A 16992-nucleotide genomic window follows, 5' to 3' on the forward strand; every position below is an offset into this window, starting at 1 on the left:
GAACTTCCTAGTTTGGCAGAAGATCCGAACCATTCAAGTCCACGGCTACCGGCGTATCTTATTAATTAGCATTTCTATATATATATATATACCGTTTTTGGATTCAAACATAATGAAGGCTATTGTGATTACTGGACCAAGAAAGATTCATCTAGCGGACCTTCCAATTCCAACCGCTGATTCCAAATCTGTGGTCTTAAAAACAACGGCAGCTGCATTATGCGGAAGGTAAGTCCAAATTCGCGAAGTTACAGATTTAAGTCTAATTTCACAGCGATATGCATGTATATCGAGGTACAGAAACATTAAATAGCTATGACTTCACAATGGGCCACGAAGTTACCGGAATCATTACCGAGATCGGGTCAGAAGTGAAGAAGTTCAAGGTCGGGGATAAAGTGGTTTGCCCGTTCACGATTAGCTGTGGCGATTGCTATTTCTGTCAAAATGGATATTCTTCGAGATGTGTGCAATCGACACTGTTTGGATCGCCAAAACTGCAGGGCTGTCAGGCAGAATACGTTGCTATTCCTTTGGCTGATAGTACCTTGTCGCTGGCTCCGCCTGGAGTATGTACAAGGCTACATAGACTTGGATGGCTAGTTTTACTAATTAAAAGGTTGATGATTCCATTCTACCTTTGATGGCAGATATATTTCCGACTGGGTGAGTTGAATTATTACATATTTATGCTTTTGTTAGCGTTCAAGCTAATAATATAGATACTTTGCCGCGCAACGATTTCTAAAGAATCTGCCTTCGGAGAAACTCGCGGAGACCACTGTAGCAGTGGTCGGATGTGGGCCAGTAGCGTAGGTATATCAAAGTACGACCGAAATATACTAACAATCTAGCCAATGTGCAATCATTTCAGCGCTCAGCTTCCACCCTAAAGCCGTGTTTGCTCTAGACTCGGTGCCTGAGCGTCTGGATCAGGCCTCCAAACTCGGAGCTATTGCGCTGAATTATGAAGATGAAAGAACGAAAGAAACCATTTTGAATGCTACCCAAGGTCGTGGTGTCGATATTGCACTTGAAGTTGTCGGCGCTCCCAGTGCTTTGCAGCTGAGTTATGATCTTGTTCGTCCGTTTGGATACATCAGTTCTGTCGGTAAGTATACTCCCTCTAATTTCAGCTGTAATCTCACATTCTAGGGGTTCACAATTCGAGAATCCCATTCTCGGCTACGGACGCTTATGGGAAAAATGTAACCATTGCGTTTGGCCGGTAAGTTACCTATATATATTCAAGCACAGATACAATAAGATGCTGACGCAGAACAGCTGTCCCGTTCGATCGATATTTGCAGAGGCGTTAGAAGTTCTTCGCCAAAATAAAAATAAACTGGATGGATTTGTAGACGCCATCATGCCAGTCGAGCAATACCAACAAGCATACGACCTTTTTGATGCACATAAGGCACGAAAAATCGTATTTACTTTCAATTAGGAGTAGAAATATATATTTCAAGCTAGAACATATGTACAACTGATTGGAATCGGAGTAGTTACTTTCGCTGGATCTTGGAACCTTCCTCGTTGAATCGCAGCTCAAAACGTTGCTGATATTTGGTAAATTTTTCCCCGCAGCTTCTAAGACACGTTTCTTCTTTTCTAGTCAGCGCAGAAGACGACATATCATTCACACAATTGTTAAAACAGGTACGAGTCATAAAGTTATATGCCTATTGAAAATGTGTCAATAATTCCACCAGAGCGAAAATATATGCATTTCGATGATGACTTACAGATGTGACACTGGTCAACAGCTCCTCCATCTGAATCTCTGAGGCCTTTTGCTGCTCTTTCGCGCTGAATCCGGAAGTGTCCATATTTGCTGTTCTAGATTTAATTAATTGTAACTGCGCTGCTTGATTAACTGGTTACCAAACTTGTTTATTGCTTTCGCTTTATCTGAACACAAATTTTTAATTAGACTTAGCTCGCACGTGATTTCAGGAGACCGCCGGGACATTGAGTTGATGAGGAAGCTAGAATATTGGTGTAGTTTCTTGATAACTGAATCAGGATAGAAAACATTGAATTATATTGCATTAGATCAGGCTAATCTTAGTTTGGCAAAAACATGTTAAATACTTTTTGAACGCGCATCTCACGATTTAAATTGGTGTTTTAGAATGGCCACTGGCGACCGCGCACGACAGCATGATCAAGTCGAGATTCTTGATCCGCTAGATGCAATGAATTATGATCCGATGGAGTCACTATGTCAGGTATTTGCCAGTACGAGTGCATTTGGCAGTGTGGCCGATGTCCAGACAAATTTGCATCTTTATGCGCTTGGGTTGGATGACAAACTGGAGGAGCTTCGAGCAGCACAGGCAGATGCACAGTCAAGTGTGCAGCGAGTTGCAGGTGCACATGCCGAACTATCTGAAATATTTGATAATATCGAGACTGTCAGACAGCGCGCAGTTGTGGCCGAGAATGTAATCACCGCCATGACGGCCGATATCAGGAAATTAGATGATACCAAAAGGAACCTGACTGCGTCCATGACTGTTCTCAAGAGACTGCAGATGTTGACAACTGCGTTCGACCAACTCTCATTGCTCCTCAAGAACAGAGAATACAAAGATGCATCCCAGCTATTGAGTGCTGTTATGGAGCTTGTAGCTTATTTCAAGCCATATCGGTCAATAGCCCAGATCGCCGCGCTAAGCAAAGATGTTGCGATCCTACAGACCAGCATAGCTGACCAAGTGTCTGCCGACTTTGAGGCTTCAGTTGAAGGTAAAAATGGAGAATTTTTAAGCGAACGACCGTCAGTCTTGCATGATGCTTGCTTAGTTTTGGATGCCCTGGGAGAAATGTATAAGACACGGCAAACAACTTGGTACTGTAATGTACAGCTACGCGAATACAGACGTATATTCAGAGGCAGCGAGGAAGCGGGCTCGCTCGATAATATTTCGCGGCGATACTCATATTTGAAGCGGATGCTAGTCGGACTACAACCGCAAATCGAGCGCATCTTTCCCCCACACTGGGCTGTTCTTGAAGCACTCTGTCAGCAATTCTGCGAAACTACCAGAGACGACTACAAGCTAAATCTTTCGCAGAGTGGCAAAGCGATCGATGTCGATTTGCTACTTCGTGCAATGGAGGAGACAATGGATTTTGAGCAATATCTCGAGCAAAAGTTTTCCACATCCCAAGTTCGGGCTTCGATGGATAGTACTACTGATGTTAGTGAGTCGAGTAGTACTGTCTCGATTTTTGGTCGATCAATTTCTTCTGCTTTCGAGCCATATCTTGGATTATGGGTTGACTCGCAGGATCGCAAGCTATTTGCTCTTGTTTCTCAATATAGTAATCAAATGATGATTGCGACAGCAGACGACGGAAGCCCGCACCAAGTGTTGCCCTCTTCGGTAGATTTGTTTCTCTCTTATCGGAAATATCTCGCACAATGTGCAAAAATTTCAACCGGAAAACAACTCTTCAGTCTGGCCAAGACTTTTCAAAAATATCTTCAGCAATATGCCGACCGTGTATTATCCACACATATCCCGGAAAAGGTAGTCACTGAGCAAGATGTGCAAAATACTTGCCTGATCATCGCGACGGCAAATTACTGCCACACAACGGGCGAACAACTAGAGAAGCGAATCATCAGCGTGATTGACGATGAATACAAGACGCAGATCAACTTTGAGGCTGAAAAAGATAAATTTCTGAACGTTGCTAGTAACGCTATTCAAAGCCTCGTGGGCAAAGTCGAGTCAGATACGAAACCAGCTTGGAGAGAAATGCTGAACACAAATTGGGCTAAGCTTTCTGCGGTTGGAGATCAGAGCAATTATGTTACAGAGCTTATCAAGGCCATCGAAACTGACGTTGCTGTCGTCACAAAGTACTCGCCGAAGGATATATTTGTGCGATCTTTCTGCAATCGCGTTGTCGAGTCTACTATCAACTCTTACCTGCCAAACATCGCGAAATGTAAACCGTTAACAGAAATTTGCTCAGAACAAATGCTGCTCGATTGCTATGTTTTGAAAAAGTCTCTAACTCGTTTGCCGGTCTATGGTGCTCCAGCTGATGTTCAGCCTCCTACTTCGTATGTAATTTTAATACTTTTAGTACGATTTGGCTAACTTTAATAGTTATATCAATCTGGTCAACCGAGTGACAGGAAGATTGGAAGCCGTGTTAAAAGCCATCCTGACAAACCAACCCGACAGTCTACCAGATAATTTAAAAGTCTATCTTCCTTCGACTAATATCGTCAAGCGTGCATTAAATACAGAAAAGTTCCGCTGGTAATCGAGTATAAGCCAAATGTACTTTTAATTCAATCTTTAGATATACACAAACTAAAATTTTAATCTACGTTTAGTCGAACAGACCGAATCCCATATCATCATCAGACTCATCCGCTTCCTCAGCAGGAGCTTCCTCTTCCTCAGCAGCAGCTCCCGCATCTCCAGCACCAGATGCAGCAGCAACAGGCGCAGCAGCTGCATAGGCATCAGGGTTGGCAATGCGATCCTTGATCTCCTCAGAGCCAGGGAATGTGTACTCGGTAGCAACAGAAACTGCAAGAACCTTCTTGTAGTGGTTGATGATCGAGTGGATAACAGACGGGAGCGTAGGATATCCAATAGCAAGTGAAATGCAGGTGATGGTAGTAATAGCGGAAGTAAAGCTCTTGACAAGCGACTCCTCCTCGATGTCGAGAACAGAAGGAGCGAAAACCTGGCCTTGATCGTAAACCTGAGAAACAGTCATACCGTAAGTGAACGGAGAAATGTTCAACATGTTGAGAAGAGTAGCCTCAGAGGCACCGACACGCGTACCAGCAGCGACGACTTGGACATCGGAAGTAATTTCAATGGTACCACGCGCAATCTTGGTAGGAACTCCAAGGGCTTGGAAAAAAGAGGTCTTACCAGGTTCCATACCAGTGTTTCCAGCAGGGACCCAGACATCCTTGGGAGCAACAGCACCAGCACGAGCGGGAGCAGCCACTTTGTTGGCAACGATAATCTCGCGGATATCTTTAAGATCGTCGTTTGTGAAAACAAAGCCAACGTTACCTCGGACGTGAGGAAGAAGACGCTCAACCTCAGGGAAGTCCTGAAGGAATCCACGGATAGCACGACGAACCATGGTGTTCTTTCCCATCAAGATAACACCCTTTCCACGAAGAGCACGACGAATCTCATGCATCTGCTGCGAAGAAACATTGTCGACTCCAACAATGAAGATCGACTTGTACTCCTCAATGAGATCGTGAAGCTTGACAAAGTATTCGGATTTCTTTTCACGAGTGCCTCCCATTTCGACTATTTATATGACGCTAGGATGTTTAAAGGCGCTATAATCTGTCAGAAATCCGCCTCTTAGTTCCTCCAAAATATTCAAATCTCAAAACTTACCTCTGTTATATATATGTTAATAGTTGAATGATAATTAACAACTTTTATGAATGCGAAAGTAGATTCAATCTAACAACATTCGCAAGCTACAAGCCGCAGCCTCAGAGTACGCTCTCTCGCATCCATCCCAGCAGCAGTCGCAAATGCCAAAGCCCTACTTACACGTGACTAGCCCTATTCTGCATATTTCCCAAGCTTATTTGACATTTAATGCTCAGGTCCCATAGAACGTTATAGAACGAAGCGGAATTCTACTGCAAATATATTATATAAGCGTCAAATATATGCTTACCAATGATTTAGTCATTGCTTACCCTGTCTGTTGGCCACAATTTTTTCTTAGAAATCGACGTCCCAAGGACTAAAGTCAGGTTGGAATCGATTCGAGCAGGCCCTGATCGAGTGCTTTTCCAGTTTAGTATCGATATTCTCGGTTAAGAAGAAAATAAAGAAAACAAAGTGCTGGATAGTCACACATTTCATAGATTTCGATTTGGGTGTGCTATAACATTGTTTTCATTGCGATTTTTCAGCTTCAGTCAGTGGAGTTTTATTTAGATTTGCAGTGATTTTATTAGCGACTTAATAGCAAGTCAGCAGCGATTGACAAGCATTTCCACGAGTTCATTTCCATTTTCACGCAAGAATGGTCAAAGAATCAAAGCTATATGATGTTCTGGGTATGTACGGTGATGATTTGAGGAGTCTTCGTGAATTCTAACAACTTCATATAGGAATTCCAGCAGAAGCCAGCGATGCTCAGATTAAAAAAGCTTATAGGTATAGAACTGGAATTTTTTTCTTTGATATTGGCGAGATCAGAGGCTGACCGATTTTAGAGTGAATGCGCTCAAATATCATCCTGATAAGAATCAGCACAATCCAGAGGCTGCTGAAAAGTTTAAGGAGGTCTCTCATGCGTAAGTTGACACTAGTTTGGCGTTTCTCAGTTACATTTCTGACTTGATTGAACTAGATACGAGATTCTATCTGATCCAGAGAAACGAGATATTTACGATCGCATGGGCGAGGAAGGTCTTGCTGGCGGTGGCATGGGCGGCGGTATGGGAGCCGAGGATCTGTTTTCTCAGTTCTTTGGTGGGTCGTCAGGATTCGGAGGCATGTTTGGTAACGGCGGCAGACCATCAGGCCCTCGTCGCAGCAGAGATATTGTGCATGCGCTTCGAGTCACTCTTGAAGATCTTTATAAGGGTAAAGTAGCTAAGCTTGCACTCACCCGGACGATCTCTTGTGCTTCCTGCAATGGCTTAGGAGGCAAGAAGGGATCTGTCAAGAAGTGTGCTACTTGCGGAGGTACGGGATCGGTTACATTCCAGCGAGGAATGGGCCATTTCATCCAGCAATTCCAGACGGTTTGCAGAGACTGTAATGGAGAGGGAGAGACTATCAAAGAGAAAGATCGATGCACAAATTGTCATGGCAAGAAAACTGTCAGTGAAAAGAAGATCCTCGAAGTTCATATCGATAAGGGTATGGCGAATGGTCAAAAGATCACGTTTGCTGGAGAAGGGGATCAGGGTCCAGACATCGAGCCTGGCGATGTCATTTTTGTTATCGACGAACAACCTCATCAGCGGTTCACGCGCAAGAAAGACGATCTTTATTATCAGGCGAAGATTGATTTGCTGACGGCACTTGCTGGAGGCAGCATTGTGATTCAGCATCTTGATAACGAATGGTTGAAAGTAGACATTATTCCGGGTGAGACAATTCGTCCGAGCCAGATGAAGGTTATCAAGGGCCGTGGTATGCCGTCGTATAGACACCACAACAGAGGCAATCTTTATATCCAGTTTGAAGTCGAATTTCCAGGCGATAATTTCACTACGGCAGATAAGCTGGCGCTTTTGGAGTCAGTTCTTCCTGCTCGTCCTGAGCTAGGACTTCCAGCGGACGCAATGGTAGAGGATGTAGTGTTGGCGGACATTGATCCCTCGTCGCAGGCCGGATCGATGGGCCCAGAAGATGAAGAAGAGGAAGAGGGTGGAGAGCCCCGCGCACAATGTACAAGTCAGTAACGGTTTTGTAGAAGGATTCGGATATGTGTAGTTTACATATAAATTGATTGCTAAATTGATTGACATTAAGAATGTAGAAGATGAAGGAGTAAAAGTCAATTACCATACGCCGAAATATGATGTAATTAATATGATATGATTAAAAATTAAAATTTCAAGAAAAAGTTACTTGATTTTATGTAATTGTCTTTCCGCTCTTCTCAGTTTGTTATCTGAATTCTCTACGTCTTCATCCAGCATTTTGAGCATTTCCGAGTGCAATTCCAACTCATCTGAGATGTCTACGCCTAATTGTCGTTGGCGTCTTAAAATTTTCGACATCTCATCTAGTGCCTGGTCCTGCTCGTCCATTTTCTTCATTTGTAGTGACATAAGCCCGCGATTATCTAGTTGGCGGGTTTCGGAGGTCTCTGCTAGTGGACCCAGAACCCGCTTTGCTGAGGAAGTAACTGCACCTAAAACAGAGGCCGTGGTCGAAGTAGTAGATGCTGTGGTCATGATTGAAGGAGCACGGTTTTTGGATGCTCCGGCAAATAAAGCAGATCTATCAGGATCATAGATTGATTCGGAGGAGGATGAAACGGCAGCGGCAGCAGCAGCGCGTTGGCTAGCCTCTGACTTTGAAACTGTTTTGGCGAGATTTTCAAGACCTTCTTTTTCCTTCCGAACGAGATTTAGCATATCCGTTCTTCGCCTAAGCTCACCGGAGCCGACCGAAGATGAAAGCTCTTTGAGTCCACGGTCGAGCATGACAATTCTGGTTCCTGCTTGGACAAGCGACTTACTAGCTTCTGCAGAAGCTGAGCGAGATTCTAGAGCACCACCACGTAGTGCACCTGAACCTGCAAGCCGGTCACGGTCTGATAAGTATTTGCGAGCATCATGTAGGAGATCTTTGACTTCGTGCAACGTGTCGAGCCAGACAATTGGATCTGCGATATTTTTTCCGGACGGTAGAAATAGTGCTGAAGTATTTGATGAAGAATTTGAAGATAGCAAAGATGAGCCTCCTTTGCTGGAGCCACCACCCGATATAGACGAGCCTGACAGATTCAAGAATGTCCGCCAGCAATCAGTCAGTTTCCATCTATTGTCTGGAGATTTTGCAATCTCCTGGAGGAACTTCTCCAAACCCTGCTTGCGCTCCTCGGCAAGATCCAAATTAGTGACTGAGTTGCCAAATAAATGCTTTCGTGGTAACTTGAAGGGAAGGTCATCATCCACGGTCATTTGTAAATCATCAACCAATTTCACAAATTCAGAGTACCGCTTCATCACGGTGTAAGACCGCAGAGGTAGCCGGACTTGAACATGATAGACTATATGTGGCTTTGGACTTGGATCAGTAGAAAATGTTTGAATGGAAATGTCATAGTCGGTCATTTTAGAAGCAGAGTCCAGTACATCAAACCACCATTTATGAAATTATGGAATGAATTATGGTAAATTATGAATATGATGAGATAACTGGATGGGTATACCGGATTGGGAGAATTGACCCTAGCGAGGGATCAGTACTTTTAGATAAGCCTGATGCTAGATCAGCAACCAAAAAAGGTGGCTCATGGAAGTTTAGCACAGAAAATTCTATTGATTCGACTCGCTTAATTAATTACTCAGTTACGACATAATTAGGCAAGGTACTAAAAAATTTCCTGATTAGGATTGTGTGATTATATAAGCACTAATGAGGATCCGGAGAAGTCTGATTAGAGTGAGGTTGAAGGCTGAGATGTCCTTACTCTGATGGCTGTTCGGTAAGAACTGCTGACTAATGCTAATGGAATGGCAGGCATTTATTTGTATTTTGCAAATATATTACACAAGAACCTGGAAAATGAACGATGAGAATATAATTGAATGCCGTCAGTGAGAAGATAAACTGACTTCCTGTTTTCGTATCGTGTATTGCATATTGTATAAAATAAAATCTCACTCAATCTAGAAAGTTACTGCCAGGGATAAAGGAAGTTGAACAAAACACAGTTTCGTTGTACCAGACATTTACTAGGCTTCTTGGCAAATCCACTCGACGACTTATTGAATATAGTCTGATAGAATTACAAATACCAATTTTATGATTTGAAAGTCTTTGGCAGAAATTACAGTAAATTTATTAATTGCTTACCTAAACTAAGTATTACATAACGTCCTGCGGCTAAATAAATTAGTCAAACTGCAGTCTCCGGATTGCCAACACAATTTTTTCGAGCAAAATGACGAAACGTGTCGCGGATTTCGACAAAAAAATCCTTGCAATCTCGTCTCATGTTGTCCACGGATATGTGGGAAATCGAGCGTCGACTCTGCCGTTGCAATTGTTAGGCTGGGATGTGGACGTGCTGAACACGGTTTCCTTTTCGAATCATACAGGATATACGCAATGGACTGGCGAGCGGGCGACGGCCGAGCAGATCCGGACGATGGTTGAAGGATTGAGGATGAACACACTTGCGGATGGATATGATGCTGTATTGACTGGGTATATTCCTGGTGCGGAAGCCGTATGTGAACTTGGTCGTGTGGTGAGCCTTCTGCGAGAGGATGCCGGCCGGGATGTAGTCTGGGTATTGGATCCGGTGATGGGTGACGAAGATAAGCTATATGTTGCGCCTGAAGTGATTCCGGCTTACGAGTCGATTATCTCACTTGCGACCGTCATCACGCCTAACCAGTTCGAAGCAGAGTTGCTGTCGAGTCCTTCGACTACTATCCCGTCCGAACGCAAGCCGATAAAGACTGAGCAAGACGTATTTAACGCACTGCATGCCATCTACGAAAAATACAAGACTCCTAATATTGTCATTTCATCTGCTGTTTTGGACGAGAGTGATGGTAGTGACAGCAACGTGGCGACTGAAGCCCAGACTAAATCAGCGCCGGCAGAGTTTATCTGTGCGGGGCAAACGATCCGCAAAGATGGCACGAGATGCCAGTTTCTGCTGAGATTGCCATTCATTGACGCTTACTTTACGGGCACTGGAGACCTATTTGGTGCGTTGGTGGCCGACCGGTTTTGTCGCCGTCACTATCAAGCATTACAGACGCAAGATCAAGAGGCAGACGCAACTGTTGCAGATGAAGATCTACCATTTGTGCGGGCGGTTGAGGAAGCGTCTGCAGCCGTGCAAGCCGTGCTGCGGAACACGGCCGATGCGGTGGCCGCATACGACAAGACAGAGGACACCAAGGCGCAGATAACAGGGGTCGCAAGACCGGCCAAGGGCACGAAGGAGCGGCGGATTATGGATATGAAAAATGGTGAGCTGCGCTTGATTCAAAGCCAGGCGGAGATTCTGTCCGAGCCTGTCAAGGTTCGCGCGATTATGAACGTTATATGAGAGAATGCATCTATTAGTCACAGTACTGCTGTATATTCGTAGTGCGCAGATTCCGTTCTGTGCGCAATAACTTCCCTCTATCTTAATTTTTAATTCTAATCCCGATCTGCGAATTTTCAACATTGTTCACTGTAGGGCCGATTAAGAATATTGACACACTGTTTAGGCATGGACCACCAAGGGAACAGGCAGGCAAGTGAAATAAACGATATATGTATGGTGACCGGACCACTGCACTGTCGAAGTTCAACGAGATGTGTACATACCAGTAGCGCTGGCCTACTTTGTCCTGAGCTGACGACAGATGTAGGAAACTGATCGCGCAGGGCGAAACGAGACCAAATTCGGCTGAGTTTGAGCAATAATTAAGGTTCTTTTAGTGCTTTCGTTCTGCAACGATGACTGGGGTTTCTGAGTTGGTGCCTATTCTAAGTGTACAATCTCTAAATTACAATGCGCAACGACTATCTAGAACAGCCATCAACTCCTGACACATGTGACAGACACGAGCAGCAGAAATAACATGCGATCTCAACTCCAAATTCATAGCAGAATTGAGCATATCCAGCCCTGTCTAGACAGACGGCCATGCTGGAATTCTGATACCTTTGTGTACCCCAGTACCCCCTCCCTCCCCTCTCCCGCCTCCGGTGAGTACAGTAGTACGGCAGCTGGAAGAGGAGGAGAATCGATGAAATCCAGGCCGGATCGACTCGTAGGACCTCTAAGGACCATCATGCTCGCGATCGATCACCATTTTCAGTTTCAGGACAAGATCTCGGTTGCATTCTGTCTGCTCGTTTAGCTGATCACACGTCCAAACAGACTTCTTCCGAATAGTCGATCGTAATCGTATACATCAGAGCGTTAAATCTACACTAGGGTACACCATGCCCGCAGCCAGGCTTCCTATATTATACACTAGAAGTACATTCAATACTCAATTCTCAATCGTCGTTTTCAATCACGGTCCATTTCCCCCTTCTCTTCTTCGCCGTCTCACCTCCCTCAGGCCTTTGTCAACCCCAGTTTGCTGCTCCATCATCAGCTAACAATATGTCGAAATCAGGTCCACCACTAAGTCCACGCCATCACGATAACTAGCCGTAACGAACGCCGGAACGCACAAGCCGAGCTCCGAAATCGAAACCCAAAATGATGCCAGCAAAAACCGACACAGATAGCAACCAAATTAACCTAATTAACCTCATCTACCTCATCATCCACATCATCCAAACCCACCACAATCCAAACAGTCCACGCAGGTGGAACAATTCAAACACCTCAAATAATCCAAATAATCCAAACAATCCAAACAATCCAAATAATCCAAATAACCCAGACAACCAAACAATCCAAACAATCCAAACAATCCAAACAATCCAAACAATCCAAACAATCCAAACAATCCAAACAATCCAAACAATATGCAACCCAATTTTTAATGCGATAATACAACATAAAGAAAAACGCCAAAACACTCATCACACTAAGCTAAGCATAAGCAACTGATTTCTCCCTTTTGCTCATACTAATGCGCTCATGTCCGAAAATACTCATCCGTCACATCTGCTGCCGCTAACCCAGTTTCTTCCTAGTCGATCGTTACTAGACCAGTACCTTCCCTCTCTGATTCTGATATCCACCAAAAAATTAAAACAGCTAAAGAATCCTGAATATACACGAAAAGGAGAAAAAGCAAATAATGGAAAAAATGGGAAAAAAAAACAAAACATAAAAAACGCCAGTACTGAATCCTCCTTAGAACCGAGCGAAGCACTGTAATCATCTTGTCTGAACGAAAAAACGAACCATTTCCAACTTGAAAGAACGATTACTTGACTTGATCGTCTTTTGTTCAATATCGTAAATGCTCATGTAAAACTCAGACCCTAACTTTGCTTTGAATATTGAATATAACTCTGCTCTATGACCACCAAAACTTTAAAAGTCACACCAGATCATTAAGACAGATGGCCAGATCAGCCGTGCACAGAAGCTTCTGGGGAGCTAACCTCCGACTTGGGCGAAGAAGTAGAAACTGAAGTTGCAGAGGTGGCCGATAAACGACGCTTGTCCTTCTTCCCTGATAGATGTACTTGCTTATGTCGGCGTAGATTCGACACCACGCTGAACCGACGACCGCAATTGTCGTCATCGCACCGAAATGGACGTTCACCTGTATGTGAAAAAATATGCGTCTGTAAACTGCTAGGTCTTGTGAAACGCTTGTTGCACAAATGACAGCAGTGCTTTTTGGTCGCGCCACCTACAGTACGTGAACTGAAAGTGGTCATCAAATTTCTCGCTTCTCCAGCAGCTGCAGCAGCCTGGCTTGTGATTGCTGCTTCTGCTGCAGCAGCCTCTTCATCTACGCTCTCAATCGTCATCGTAGAAGCGCTTTCGTTAGATTTCATCTGTATCTGGGAACCTCCAGCTGCCAGAGGTAATACCAACTCCTCGGTTTCCCTGTCGACAACAGCAACTAGCCTCTCTCTCGCTGGTTGTGTAGTGATATTACCGGGACCAACACAGAAGGAGTCTGGGACAGCATTTGATGCATCAACAGCTATCTGATTTGCTACTGCTGCTGCCGCACCAGGAGGAGGAGGAGGAAAAGAGCGAGCCATCATCGTCTCATACTCGGACGCTGAATAAGGCAGCGTCAGCAGTGTGGAGCCTGAAGATGTAAAAGCACTTCCGTCATACGCAGCTAGATGTTGCTGGATCGCGCTGGAGCATGCAATAGAATCGCGGGTTTCTGCGTTAGAGTGGGGCGATTCGTACTGGCAACTGGCCGACTGGCGAGATCCAGAAAACAACATTTGCGCACGTCGAATATAGAGAGGAGTTTTTGGCCGCTGCTGCCGTTGCCTGTGCTGTTGCTGTTGTTGTTGTTGCTGTAGTTGTTGTTTACTTGTACTTCCGGCCAATAGTGGCCCAGAATCAGGTAGTCGGATTACTGGCGTGAACTCTGCGGATACAGGTGACTGTGGTGACGTGGACCGGCGCTGGTCATACACGGGTGAATTGGACATAAGAGGAGGAGTGGACAGTCGTTCCTGCTGGAGTAGCAGCTGTTGCTGCAGTTCTTGTAGTTGCTGAAGCTGTAGTTGTTGTTGAATTTGCTCATGCTGCTGTTTCAGTTGCTGGTGTAATTCCAGATTGGTCTCTTGGTCGACTTGCAAGTACATTGACGCGGGATCGTCAATAAACTGCGTCCGAGCCTGATTCTGAAACTGCTCGACTCCGGCACCGCCCACCGAGGTAAACGGAGAGAGAGGTGAAGTGGCCGAGTCAAGCATTGGCTGGCCATCTGGCGGCTTGGAGTGGGCAATAGCCTGCTGGACGGACAAAATGTCAGAAGAGGGATCCATTACCTGTTGATGGTGAAGCTCAAACGAATCAGAAACAATTCCATCAGTAGCCGAAGTCGTGTTGAGTAACACGGTCGGTTCCGCTTGATGAGAGGGAGAGAGACTTAGACTTAGTCGGTCGCTCTGCCGTGAGAGATTCTTCTCGTTGGCGTGGTCAAAATTATCGAAGCTGTCGAAGCTGTCTATGCTGGCTAAGCTGTCAATACTGCAAATGCTGCCAATACTGCCTATACTGCTAAAGGCGGCCGAACGAGGGGCGATCAAAGAATTTGTAAACGCGACAGCAGACTCCTCAGTCAAGACAAACCGCGGTGTAGGTTGGTCGGGGACAATCTCGCGGAGGTTTGGACCGGCAATGGAGAAGGAGGAACTGGCCAGCGGAGTGGGAGAATTCGGCCGAGTCTGAGAATCGTAGGAGAGTGAAGGAACAGAAGAGAGGGCGCGCGAGCGATCTGCTGCAGCAGCCATGACGAAAGAGCTGTGCAGTCGGAGAAACACACAGAGCTTGGAAGACTGGAGATCGCGCAGAACAGTGCAGAAAATAAGAAGATTTGATAATCGAAACTAGAGACGATGGTGAGGATGGGAGAGATGAAGTAGGAGTAGAACTAGTAGTAGTAGTAACAGTAGTATAGTAGTAGTAGTAAGTAGTACGGTGGGAGTCCGATAAACAAGCCGAGTAAAAGGACCAGAGCAGGAAGAGCAAGCTAGACCAGGACCTGCAATATCGGTCAGAGCAGCAAGATCAAGATCAGTCGCTGTAGGAGCAGTAAGTCCAGGAAATGCGAATGTGCGTCTGCTAGATTTGGTGTCAGAGAAATAGAACTCTTGTCAAGACCGGATGGTCTTCTATTATATCATATTCCTCCTCCCTCGCTCCCCTCCTCCCTCCATTGCTTGTCTGCTTGCTCGCTCGCTCCACGGCCGTTCCCGCCTCTGTACTCGGTTGGTACCGGGGTACTAAAGTGGTTACTTTCCCCCGCACACAAACGCCAGAGTACTGTAAACTGGGTATATAAAGTGGGCGGCCAGTGGAAAACACTATATTAGAGTTCAGACCCACCACGTATGAGGGGTGCGGCGGACGCCGTGGCACTGAGCTCTAACTTCGCGCTAAAGTAGTGCTGAGACAAAGGGGTGGGTTTTGTGCGGAGGCAGATACGGTAGTGAACCGGTGGCGAGGCAAGATAGAGGGAGGCGAGGATTGAGGAGGGGGGAGGTGTTCCTGCGGGAGATCTACAAGCACAGAAGAGTGGAAGAGCAGCAGCCAGATTGCTACGGGCACAGATGTAGATGTAAATTTCGGCAGGCAGTTGTATAATCTTGCTGGCCCTGCTCCGGCCTCGGCCGACCTGCCTAAGGTGGTTTGAAAAGCGCGCAGGCGCGAGCAAAACCCAATTCCAAGACGAAACTGGGCTGCCGCCCCAGTTTAACACAGAAGAGTCTCATACCTTCATTTAACGAGGGTGCGTGTGTCTCCTTGGGCGTCCCAATGTAGTTTGGCTGACGTCATGTATTGCTCGGCGAATAAGCAAGCTGCAGAGCAGTTGCTGCTGCGGTACTTTCTGGAGATTGCCGATTTAGTGAGCTGCAGAAAAAATATGATGGAATGCGGTGCAACAGAGTGAAAATAGTGCGCAAGTGAAGAGCAGGCAGCAGACATATGAGGGTGTCAACAGCAGATAACAGCAATTTGGGTTGTAAGCGATGCCAGTCCGATCTAGGAATCCATCGAGGAGGAGGGGAAGGAGGGGAGCTGAATTTATTTAGCTGGGATAAATACTTTTAGCATGTGCCAAAAATTAATTTCACGCTCTGTCTTCTCCTAAATGGCTTCTAATATATGTAAATGTGCTTCAATTGATTCAATTTATTTCAGCTTATTTCAACTTTGTCAATCGTACCCGCAGTTACATCTACTGGATTCAAATGAGCCTGCGATTTTGGACAGGTTCTCGTGCTAGCGAAGCCGGCTGTCGTCAGGCGCCAGCTACGTTCTTCGTGCGAAGACGGCCCGTAGTTTCTTTCTCTCTGCCCTGTTTAATCTGGAACCTTGTCGCTTTGTGGATCAGTCATCTACCTACCTGTCATCTGCTATCGCTGATGCACAGTAACTTCGCGCTCAAAGAGCTTAGTTTCCCATCGCAAAATCTTTCCAAAATATCTTGTCTAATTTTCGAACTCTGTCTGTATCTGGGTATGACCAGAAAGTTGAATGCCACCGTGTTGCCTCGGCTTGTGCGTAGCACTTGCATCTTCTTCTCCACCCTGACATGGGCTCTAAAGTACCGTAAAGTATCCAAGTCGGTCGGTATGCGGGTATTCTTCTGTTGCTGTCCAACCGAGTGCGACCGATTAAGCTCCAGCCGAATCAGTGCGATCGATATCGAACCGAAGTTCCAGCCTGGTCGAAACCCCTCCCTCTCCCCCTCCCTGCCCATCCCATTTAGTCCAAATCCACCGCAGCCATCTCTAAGCCCCCAAGCGGTCGATGGTCTACCTAGTTCTACTCATCTACCGGATGAATGATGTGCAAAGCTAGTCTAGCTCTGACCTAACGATGCCAGCACATTTCCTTTACCCACCGCAAATCAGTTCTCAGATCCTGCTCCTGAAGGCGCTCTGTCGTGTCCATCCTCGTTCGCCATATTGATGGCCCGTTCGTATGATGACGATCTGTTTGATCCTCGGTCTCCTCGTGTTCGTCGTAGGGGCTGTCTGCTCTATCCGTCAGGCTTGTTTCGAGGCTTTCCACCGTGGCAACCTGCCCTGTCAGTTGCACCCTAAACCCGGACCGGACAGCTGTGAGTGTCCATTCCTCATATGATAA

General features: G+C 45.7%; 9 protein-coding genes across 9 annotated transcripts; 5 read left to right on the forward strand and 4 right to left on the reverse strand.

The window, feature by feature from the left end:
• The first annotated feature begins 54 nt into the window (after nt 1-54).
• On the forward strand, nt 55-1478 carry V1516DRAFT_669636 (GroES-like protein). The gene is made up of 7 exons (XM_066921216.1): nt 55-228; nt 275-569; nt 620-666; nt 723-812; nt 855-1111; nt 1156-1228; nt 1285-1478. The coding sequence occupies exons 1-7, from the start codon at nt 113-115 to the stop codon at nt 1448-1450; spliced, it is 1044 nt and encodes a 347-aa protein (XP_066780366.1). The 5' UTR covers nt 55-112; the 3' UTR covers nt 1451-1478.
• V1516DRAFT_669640 (uncharacterized protein) lies at nt 1446-1980 on the reverse strand. The gene is made up of 2 exons (XM_066921217.1): nt 1749-1980; nt 1446-1685 (listed from the first exon to the last, which is right to left on the reverse strand). Exons 1-2 carry the CDS (start codon nt 1830-1832, stop codon nt 1509-1511), a joined length of 261 nt encoding a protein of 86 aa, XP_066780367.1. The 5' UTR covers nt 1833-1980; the 3' UTR covers nt 1446-1508.
• A 23-nt stretch (nt 1981-2003) lies between these two features.
• Nucleotides 2004-4340, forward strand: V1516DRAFT_669641 (Vps53-like protein). Its single transcript, XM_066921218.1, has 2 exons — nt 2004-4084; nt 4131-4340. Exons 1-2 carry the CDS (start codon nt 2139-2141, stop codon nt 4288-4290), a joined length of 2106 nt encoding a protein of 701 aa, XP_066780368.1. The 5' UTR covers nt 2004-2138; the 3' UTR covers nt 4291-4340.
• On the reverse strand, nt 4016-5461 carry V1516DRAFT_669643 (60S ribosomal protein uL10). The gene is made up of 2 exons (XM_066921219.1): nt 5406-5461; nt 4016-5344 (listed from the first exon to the last, which is right to left on the reverse strand). The coding sequence occupies exon 2, from the start codon at nt 5134-5136 to the stop codon at nt 4360-4362; it is 777 nt and encodes a 258-aa protein (XP_066780369.1). The 5' UTR covers nt 5137-5344; nt 5406-5461; the 3' UTR covers nt 4016-4359.
• A 221-nt stretch (nt 5462-5682) lies between these two features.
• On the forward strand, nt 5683-7585 carry V1516DRAFT_669645 (uncharacterized protein). The gene is made up of 4 exons (XM_066921220.1): nt 5683-6085; nt 6140-6185; nt 6245-6325; nt 6382-7585. The coding sequence occupies exons 1-4, from the start codon at nt 6052-6054 to the stop codon at nt 7442-7444; spliced, it is 1224 nt and encodes a 407-aa protein (XP_066780370.1). The 5' UTR covers nt 5683-6051; the 3' UTR covers nt 7445-7585.
• On the reverse strand, nt 7473-8869 carry V1516DRAFT_669648 (uncharacterized protein). The gene has a single exon (XM_066921221.1). It carries the CDS (start codon nt 8825-8827, stop codon nt 7610-7612), a length of 1218 nt encoding a protein of 405 aa, XP_066780371.1. The 5' UTR covers nt 8828-8869; the 3' UTR covers nt 7473-7609.
• Nucleotides 8870-9660: 791 nt separating this feature from the next.
• Nucleotides 9661-10785, forward strand: V1516DRAFT_618110 (Ribokinase-like protein; the record flags this gene model as incomplete). The annotated part of the gene is made up of 2 exons (XM_066919393.1): nt 9661-10279; nt 10322-10785. 2 exons carry the CDS (start codon nt 9661-9663, stop codon nt 10783-10785), a joined length of 1083 nt encoding a protein of 360 aa, XP_066780372.1.
• Nucleotides 10786-12767: 1982 nt separating this feature from the next.
• V1516DRAFT_617933 (uncharacterized protein) lies at nt 12768-13082 on the reverse strand (the record flags this gene model as incomplete). The annotated part of the gene is made up of 1 exon (XM_066919383.1): nt 12768-13082. One exon carries the CDS (start codon nt 13080-13082, stop codon nt 12768-12770), a length of 315 nt encoding a protein of 104 aa, XP_066780373.1.
• A 2914-nt stretch (nt 13083-15996) lies between these two features.
• Nucleotides 15997-16934, forward strand: V1516DRAFT_106372 (uncharacterized protein). Its single transcript, XM_066918589.1, has one exon. The coding sequence runs from the start codon at nt 16092-16094 to the stop codon at nt 16689-16691; it is 600 nt and encodes a 199-aa protein (XP_066780374.1). The 5' UTR covers nt 15997-16091; the 3' UTR covers nt 16692-16934.
• Nucleotides 16935-16992: the final 58 nt, after the last annotated feature.

This window comes from Lipomyces oligophaga (genome assembly GCF_038497815.1).
Source record: "Lipomyces oligophaga strain CBS 7107 unplaced genomic scaffold V1516scaffold_1, whole genome shotgun sequence".
Taxonomy (NCBI): Eukaryota; Fungi; Ascomycota; class Lipomycetes; order Lipomycetales; family Lipomycetaceae; genus Lipomyces; species [Lipomyces] oligophaga.